This window comes from Charadrius vociferus, unplaced genomic scaffold (assembly GCF_000708025.1).
Source record: "Charadrius vociferus isolate BGI_N301 unplaced genomic scaffold, ASM70802v2 scaffold2012, whole genome shotgun sequence".
In the NCBI taxonomy this organism is placed as follows: domain Eukaryota; kingdom Metazoa; phylum Chordata; class Aves; order Charadriiformes; family Charadriidae; genus Charadrius; species Charadrius vociferus.
The window spans coordinates 8,434-17,170 of record NW_009647094.1 but is presented as its reverse complement, the minus strand read 5'-3'; the positions used below and the strand labels follow the sequence as shown (position 1 = coordinate 17,170).

The following is an 8,737-nucleotide window of genomic DNA, read 5'->3' as shown; positions in this document are numbered from 1 at the left end:
CTGTGCGGGTGGTGATCCCCTGGGGCAGGTTGCCCCGAGAAGCTGTGGCTGCCCCATCCCTGGAGGTGTTCAAGGCCAGGTTGGACGGGGCTTGGAGCAACCTGGGCTGGGGGGAGGTGGCCCTGCCCAGGGCAGGGGGGGGAACGAGGTGATCTTCAAGGTCCCTTCCAACCTAAACCATTCTATAACTCTTATGATTTTTGAAGGCTCAAAAGGGGCCAGGGGAAGAGTGAAAAAAGGTGGTTTTGAGGCTGAAGTGGGCAGGAAGGTGCCGAGCCCCAAGGTTTGTGTGGCAATGAAAGCGATGCCAAGGGACAGTGAGGACAGGCGGGTATCGACACTGTCTGTTCTCCAAATACCTTCATCCTCCTGACTTTCATCCACCTCCCGCTGCGGGAGGTGGGACAGTGGGCATCTGCTGGCCACCGTGCCTTGGGTGTAGCCGTCTGGGGACACCTGTGGTCCCATGGTGAGTCCTGTCCCCTCGCAGGCACAGGGATTGTGCTGTTTGAGTTGCTTCAAAACGTGGCCTTCCCCTGCAGCAGGGGAGGACAAGCGCTAGGGAGGTCGGAAAATGGGTCACCGCAATAGGGTTTCATCAAAGCTGGGACATAACCATCATCGGGGCGTTTAAGAGCCAGTCCAGCATCTCTTGGGAAGGTCTTAAGTGCTGCTCAGCTGTCCGGCTGCAAACTCTGCCGGCGCCTTGTTCTTCATCAGTACTGGCAGGAACGTATAAGCAGGGACATGGGCTGTCATCATTTTCTTTCCTTTCTCCACTTCCCCTCCCTGCCCAATACTTCCAGTATTTGCGAGCGGGTGACGCCCCGGCTGTCCCACGCCAACTCGGCGGTGGTGCTCTCGGCGGTGAAGGTGCTGATGAAGTTCATGGAGATGCTGTCGAAGGACCTGGATTATTACGGCACGCTGCTAAAGAAGCTGGCCCCGCCGCTGGTCACCCTGCTCTCCGCAGAACCTGAGCTGCAGTACGTGGCTCTCCGCAACATCAACCTCATCGTGCAGAAGAGGTGAGGGCCTCGGTGCGACAGGAGGGGACAGCCCCTCACGGGCTTTCCTGCTCCTCTGCGGGCGCTGCTTCTCAACCCTTCAAACCCTCTGACCGCAGCGGTGTCGGGGCTTTGCTGACACAACCCATCGTATGGATTTTTTTTTTTTTTCTTCTCTAATATTTAAAATCCAAGGGTTGAGGAGAGAGCATCAGGTGAGGCAACGGGTAGGGAGCTAAGCTGGGTTCTCCAGGAGGGTTTTATTTTAATTTATTGGTTTTTTGGCAAAAAGCTGAGACTTTAGTTTAGTCATTAAGTATCTAGTGAGGAATTTCTGTGAGATTGGCTTGTTTCTAGGTAGTCGTCCTCTTTGAATAAGCGCTGAGAGTCCTTTTGTCCCCTTTGCTGATCTAAAATTCCTGGTGGACAGGAGGTGGCCGAGGCCCCAACACGTGTGCCCCGAGCAGAACTGGCCAGGTGGAGAGCCGTGCTCCGCGGTGACGGCCGGAGTCAGATGATTTGCCGTCCCACCAGTTATCGCCATGGTCGTCTATTAAAAATAGCAGCAGCTTCTGGGAGAAGTGAAAAACAATTAACGTCCCTGGGAGCGGGACCGTGGAAGGCAGGTCGGCCCCTTGGAGCTGGACCTGACCCGTCCCTTCCCTGGCTTAGAGAGAGGATGATCTGGCGAGAAAACTCCAGCCCTGAGATGTCCCTTCCAACCTTGGCGAGACAAACGGCCCCTGTTGTCTTGCGCCTGGGCGTTGTTTGCGGCAAGGTTGTGCCCTGTCCCCTGCGTGCCAGCGAAGGGGAGCCAAGGGATGGAGTCCTGGGGAGGGATAATCGTGGCATCTTGGATTTCTTGGCGTTGAACAGACCCTCCCAAAACCTTGAGCCTCATCCTCCTGGTCCAAAGCTGTTCCGGGTTTCCCCACCTTATGTCCTTGGTGTCCTCAAGCCCTCGCCAGCCCGGCTCCAGCCTCGGCCGGGGAATGATGATTCATGCTTGTAGCTGGTTAATGGAATAACGAATTTGCATGGACTCGGGGGCGTTAGCTGGCTGCGGGGTCAGGTGAATGAATCCCCATCCGTCTCCTGACCAACGTGCGGCTTTCTGGAGAGGACAACTGCCTTTCTGTACTTCTTTGCCTGCTGGTCGCTGCCTGGGGGAGAGCCTGGAGGTGGGAGCAGAGCTCAGATCTTGCTTCTTGCGCTAGAGAATAACAGTATCGGGTGTCCAGAAAGCTCTGGAGAAACCCATTGTTTCTGGAAGATTTTTTGATGTCTCTCTTTGCGGTCAAAGCGAAGGAGCGTGTCTCTCCCTTAATCGCTGCCTCTCGCTGTCCTCCAGGCCCGAGATCCTGAAGCACGAGATGAAGGTGTTCTTTGTGAAGTACAACGACCCCATCTACGTCAAACTGGAGAAGCTGGACATCATGATCCGCCTGGCTTCCCAGGCCAACATCGCTCAGGTCAGGCTCTGCCCGACGGTGCCGCTGAGCTGGTTGGGCACCAAAGGGGACGTGAAGGGAGCTCCTTCAGCCCCACAGGCAGGGGGGTCGCCCAAAAAACCCTCGTGCCAGTTTTGCGGGATGCTGGTGGGAGCAGCTGTACCACCCGGTCTCCTTCTGCTGGCTCACCGCCCGGCTTTTCTGGTGGCTTTTTCTTGCTGCTGAGCTCTCGCCGTCTTGTCCCCTCCGGCAGGTGCTGGCAGAGCTGAAGGAATACGCCACGGAGGTGGACGTGGACTTTGTAAGGAAGGCGGTTCGAGCCATCGGCCGCTGCGCCATCAAGGTGGAGGTGAGGGCTGGGTCGCTTCGGGTGCTGACAGCAGCTGTGGCTGGGCAAGGCATCGCTCCCCAGCGCGCGTTGGGTGAGCTGGAGGTCATCCCACCCCAGGACGTGGCTGCTGCCCTGACTAACTAAAGCCTTCGTGGGCTTGGGGGTGATTGGAGCATCTCTCTGCTGAGGAAAGGCTGAGGGACGTGGGGCTTTTCAGTCTGGAGAAGAGAAGACTGAGGGGGGATCTTATCCGTGCTGATAAATCCTTCAAGGGAGGTGCCGGGGGGATCCAGCAGCAGAGCACTCGCGGCTGAGCATCCCCCGGGGATGCATCCTGCCCATGCTCCAGCTCGGGCACTGCCATGACAGTGGTTGGACTTGATGATCCTAAAGGTCTGCCCAGAGAGGTGGGGGAGTCTCCCCCTCTGGAGCCATCCCAAACCCGCCTGGCCGCCGTCCTGTGCCACTGCTGGAGGTGCCCCTGCTCTGGCAGGGGGTGGGATGGTGGGGCTCCAGAGGGCCCTTCCCACCCTCACCAGTCTGGGATGCTGGGGGTGAGCCACAGTTGTTCCACGGTGGATGTACGGGGTGGAAGGAGGGTGTTTCATCCCCTTACCTGTTGCCGCCGGAGCTGTTTTAGCATCCCTGCCTGCCCCGCGCTCTGTTGCAGAGCCAGCTGCCTCCAGCTGTGCCTGATGTGTTAATGCAGCGGATGCTCCAAGTGGTTTGTGCGGGGGCTGGAGGGGGCTAATCCCTTACCGAGGGGGACCGGGAGGCTTTGCTCCCCCTCGGGACGGGGGGTAATTTGAAGAAGGGGATTATTAAAAAAAAAAACCTCGCTGTGGCTCCGCGTGGCCCAGGTACGGGCAGGCTCACAGGCGAGGTCGTGTGCCTTCGCGCCAGCTGATGCGGCGCCGGGTTTAGCGCAGAGCATCCTCAATAATCCGAGACAAACCCGCTCGACACCGGCGAGCCGGGCACTAGGACAGAGATGCGCTGGAGCTGATTCAGGCTTCGCTTCCTGCCAGGAGCTGTGCTGCTCCGGCTCTGCCCTTAGAGCCATCCCTCCCCTCTGCAGCGAAGCCGCCTCCTCCCGGGGCGGGGGGATTTCTTACCGCTGGTTTTTCCCCTAATAACGCTGAGCCGTGTGGTTGGGCAGATCCAAATTAAAGCAAGGCGCCGGACGCTGCTGCCCCGGCAAGCCGAGGTTTGGGCTCGCTGCCGCGCTCGTGCACCCCATGGTCCGAAATGCATCCCGTGGGAGCAGGGAGAGAGCGGCGTGGGGGGAGAGGAGGCTCTGGGAGCGTGCAAGAGGGGTGAGGAGGAGCCAAACCTGGATGGGAAGGGGAGCCCGCGCTGGTGTGACCCCTGGTTTGGTCTGGGTTGGCTTTGGCGGAGGTCCGGAGGGGATGAGGCGGGAAGGAAGGGCAGCAGAGGTTTTGGGATGGGGACACGAGCGTCGCTGCTGACTGACCGAGTCTCTCCGACAGCAATCGGCCGAGCGCTGTGTCAGCACCCTGCTCGACCTCATCCAGACCAAAGTCAACTACGTGGTGCAGGAGGCCATTGTCGTCATCAAGGACATCTTCCGCAAGTACCCCAACAAGTGCGTGGCAGCTGCCCGTCAGCCTCAGAACCTCGGGTGGATGTTCCCGGTCTAAACGGGCTCTTTCTACCCCTCTATTCTTGGGGGGAGGGGGCTACAAAGACCCAGACATGGGCGAGGGATGGGCTGCTGCGCCCTCCTGGTAGGACGGTCGGTGGTGAAGCCACCTGGAGCCTCCCTGCAGTGAAGGTGGCTTTGGGTTTTTTTGCCGTTTGAGGTTGTGATCACCGGTCAGCGCTGCCCCAAGAGTTAAGCTGCAGGCAGGAAAGCCATCCCCAACCCAGGGGACGTCCTCAGCCCCACGACGGCCACCCCAAATCCAGACACCCAAATAGACATGAGCCACCAGAGGTTTTGAGGTCCCTCAAGTCAGCGTAAACCATCTCTGGCTCTTAATTCAGCGCTCCTGATGCCGGAGCGAGGGCAGCAGGAGAAGGGGAATGTTCCAGCTAAGCCAGGGTGAATAGGCAACTGCGTGATCAGGAAGTCACGTCCTAATAGTGCTAATATAGACTAATGAGCTGAACTAATAACGACTCTGCACGAATAGCCAGGGACTCAGGGCCGCTGCAGAGAGGAGGGAGAGCAGACGAGCGGGGCTGAGAAGTTAATTCAGTAGCGGGGCTGGCGAGCGGGGGAACGTGCTCTGGGACCCGAGGGGGATCGGTGTGGGTGGTGTCACGCTGTGCCACAGCCCAGGGGAGAGGGGACAGCCCCAGGCAGGTGGCAGGGGCTCTTGCGGGCGCCCTTAGCGATGTCCTGGTTCTGCTGAGGGTGGATGGGGACGTGGTTTGGAGGTAGAGCGGAGCTGGGACTCGCGTTTCTTGCTTTCGGTGAACGCGTGTTCCCTTCTCGGGAAGGTACGAGAGCGTGATCGCCACCCTCTGCGAGAACCTCGACTCCCTGGACGAGCCCGAGGCGCGGGCTGCCATGATTTGGATCGTAGGAGAGTACGCCGAGAGGATCGACAACGCCGACGAGCTGCTGGAGAGCTTCCTGGAGGGATTCCACGATGAGAGCACCCAGGTGCGCTGGGACGGGGTGGGGGGCACATCCCCCATACGATGGTGGGGTCCGGCCGCCAGCAGGACCAGCTGGTTGAGGGGTAACACTGACAAAACTTGTGCTAATCAAAGTGTAACGAAGCATTTGGGCGCGAAGGTGTTTTCCCTGCAGGTGCTGGGGGCAGTGGTGTCCCACAGCAGCTTTGGGTGAGGATGTGGCCCATGAAATGCCACCACGGTGGTGTCCCAAGCACCTTCCTTGCTTAATAGTTGGGAAGGACCACTTGGTTGTCTGGATATTCCTCTATGCCGGGACAGGATCAGCCCTTCGGAGCTGGAAAATGGAGTCAGACGGCTGAAATGAGCAGAGGGAGCGGTGCCTACTTGTTCTTGCTGGGGCAGCTGTGGCCAGTGGTTTTGCCTGTGGAATTTGGGAGGGGGGTGTCCATCTATGGAAACTTTCTACAACCCCCTGTTGCAAAACACCGTGAAACTAAGTCATGGTGAACAGGGGAAAGTCTATAAATGCAAAATAGCAAAGCCAGCAATGCTGGATGCCCCATCTCAGGTCGAAAGGGACTGTTGGAGGGAAATCGCTGCTGCTTATCCTCATAAAAGTCAGAGGATGCTCTGGCCTTTACCCTTGTGGGACCGTGTAACCCAGTCCCGAGACCTTGCCCAGTAACCTCGGTGTCAGCCTGCAGCTCTGAGGGGCCGAGAGTGCGGTAATCGGCTTGAAACGGGCTGCGGACCTGTCTGGGAGCCACGCAGGGTGCCCTGACACTTGTCACCACCGTTTAAGCAGTCCCTGTGTGATCAGTCCCTCGAAAGGCAGGTTCAGCTTATATCCTGGCAGCACGTACGGGGAAAATCCCTGTATTCCTGCACAGAAATGGTGTGATTTGTCTGTCTGTCTCTCCCTAACCCTCTTTGCCTGCCTGCAGGTTCAGCTGCAGCTGCTGACGGCCATCGTGAAGCTGTTTTTGAAGAAGCCCACCGAGACGCAGGAGCTGGTGCAGCAGGTGCTGAGCCTGGCCACGCAGGTGGGTCACGGCTCCTGCGCCAGGAAAGAGCTTCCGTGGGTTTCGCCTTCCCCTCGCAAGGCAGCGGGAACGGTTTGGGAATGCAGCACCCGGGAGAGGAGGCAGATAATGGGAGCTCAATTCTGGAAAAACTGATATTTCATCCCGGAGAGGGCACAGTCTCCCGTAGCAGAGGAGGGCATCTTGTGCTGTTCGCCTGCTAAGGCTGGTGCAGCCAGGTGGTGTGGCCTCTGCAGCGGAGGTGTGACATAAATAGCTTTAACTTTTATCCCCACGATCCCTCTTAATACCACAGCAAGGCTTAGATGGGGCCGAGATGCTCTGAAGTAGCTGCAGCTTCCCCTGCCCGATGGCTTCGGCGCTAACCCCCGTACTTCCCGCACTGTATCCCGACACCCCCGGCCTGCGGGCCCGTGGCTACATCTACTGGCGCCTGCTCTCCACCGACCCCGTGGCCGCCAAGGAGGTGGTGCTGGCCGAGAAGCCCCTCATCTCCGAGGAGACGGATCTGATCGAGCCGACGCTGCTGGACGAGCTGATCTGCTACATCGGGACGTTGGCCTCCGTCTATCACAAACCTCCCAGCGCCTTCGTGGAGGGGAGCAGAGGGGTCGTGCACAAGAGTTTGCCCCCCAGAACAGGCTCGTGAGTATCTTCTCCCCTCCTCAGGGTGATTCCCCGCCCCACACGGGGACTTCCAGGGCTGGATCCGTACGATGGGCAGGTCGGATGCCGAGCCAAGCGGCTGTGGGGCTGCCGCAGCCACGCACGGCGCCGTGCGGAGTTGGCTGCATCCGCTGCGCTCTGAACTGGGATCCCCTTTCCCGAGGGGAGGTGTTCCCTGGTGGGAACGGGGCTGTATGGATTCCATACTGTCCTTAGAAGGCTGAAGGAGCGATCTCTGAACCGAAGTGGGCTGTGATCTCGATGGGAGCCGTGCTGGGGCGGGGGTGTCTCTCTGAACGCTCGCTGCAAAGCCCGCCTGGGTGAACTTGTGTCTCCGGCGAGATCTGTGGGCTCAGCCGGACATCCTCAGGATCTCATGTCTTTCCCTCGCCGTTCCCTCTAGGAGCGAGAGCGCCGAGAGCCCTGACGCAGCCCCCTCGGGAGTGCAGGCGACGGAGCAGCCGGCCGTCATCCCCACTCAGGGCGACCTGCTGGGTGACCTGCTGACCCTGGACCTGGGACCGCCGGTGAGCGGACCTCCCATCGCCACCTCCTCCGTGCAGATGGGCGCCGTGGACCTCCTCGGAGGTGGCTTGGACAGCCTGGTATGTCACAACCCCGCGCGTTCTTTTCCTTGCCCGGCTTCCCTGGCAGCATTGTGCTGGGTTTGATGCTCACTCGTGTCTGGAGATCCTCAGGATGGGACAGGCTTGTCTCCACCCGGGCTAGTCCTTTCCTCCTGCGGCTGGTGATGATGGAGGGGCACTGCACCCTAATTTATCTTGTCGTCATCGGATGGCCGGAGCGGGGCAGGGGGTTAGTGCTCCTGAGTGCCTCTTTTCTCGGTACATGAGGTCTGTGTAGATGCTCCCGCTGTCCGTGCGGTGCTGCGGGGCTGACCGCTCCTCCTGGGTCCCCCGCTGAACCCCACAGCTGTGTGAAACGGGGATGTGCCCCGAACTGCTGTGGGGCTGGGCCAAGACATGCCATGTCCCGGCCCTTGGGGTGCTTTAACCGGTGTTTCCCGCCTCGGGACATCTGGAGGTGACAGCTTGTCCTCCTGGGAACGCAAACCGAGAAGCGGTTTGGCTGCAGGGGGAGGAGGGATGAAAACCTCCCTGGTTGGGACCGCCTGCCCCATAGATGCTGGCGATCTTTGGGGCTCCCCAAAGGAAAAGTTTGGAGTTTTCTCCACTACTCGTAAAATCCAGCAGATATTCCCTGAGGGGAAGCAGCATCGCTGGCTCTTTGCCTGCTGCCTCTCCTGGTCTGTAATCCAAGTGCCGCCCTGGCTCTTGGCTGGGTTTGCAGGATTTGGGAACAGGCTGGCAATGACTGTGGGGACAAGAAACCTCCCGGTCACGCTCTGTCCCCTGGCTCCGGAGCAGTCAGGGGCAGAGGGACGGGTGGGCGGTGAGGCAGGACTAACCTCTCTTCCCTCCTCCCCTTCTCTTGTCTCTCTGTTTTTTGTCTCTTTCTCTCTCCTGGCTTGTCTCTGCATGCGGCTGGCTCTTCTCTCCGCCTTGCCTGCTTCCGCTTGGAGATGGGGGACGAGTCGGAAGGGGTATGGATCAGCCCTTTTCTTAGCCCTCTACGCCGTGCGGAGCCCCGCCGCCTGCGCCCGCCCCC

At 59.5% G+C, this 8,737-nt stretch overlaps 1 protein-coding gene across 1 annotated transcript in view; it reads left to right on the top strand.

Moving 5' to 3' along the window:
* Positions 1-8,737, top strand: part of AP1B1 (adaptor-related protein complex 1, beta 1 subunit) — a gene marked incomplete at its 3' end in the record, with an annotated part of 20,765 nt that overhangs the window by 7,593 nt on the left and 4,435 nt on the right. Inside the window, exons 6-13 of the mRNA XM_009895815.1 lie at positions 807-1,028; positions 2,359-2,479; positions 2,712-2,807; positions 4,280-4,395; positions 5,256-5,421; positions 6,344-6,443; positions 6,829-7,087; positions 7,530-7,713. Coding sequence (XP_009894117.1) covers positions 807-1,028; positions 2,359-2,479; positions 2,712-2,807; positions 4,280-4,395; positions 5,256-5,421; positions 6,344-6,443; positions 6,829-7,087; positions 7,530-7,713 — 1,264 coding nt within the window. The remainder of the gene's footprint in view (positions 1-806; positions 1,029-2,358; positions 2,480-2,711; positions 2,808-4,279; positions 4,396-5,255; positions 5,422-6,343; positions 6,444-6,828; positions 7,088-7,529; positions 7,714-8,737) is intronic.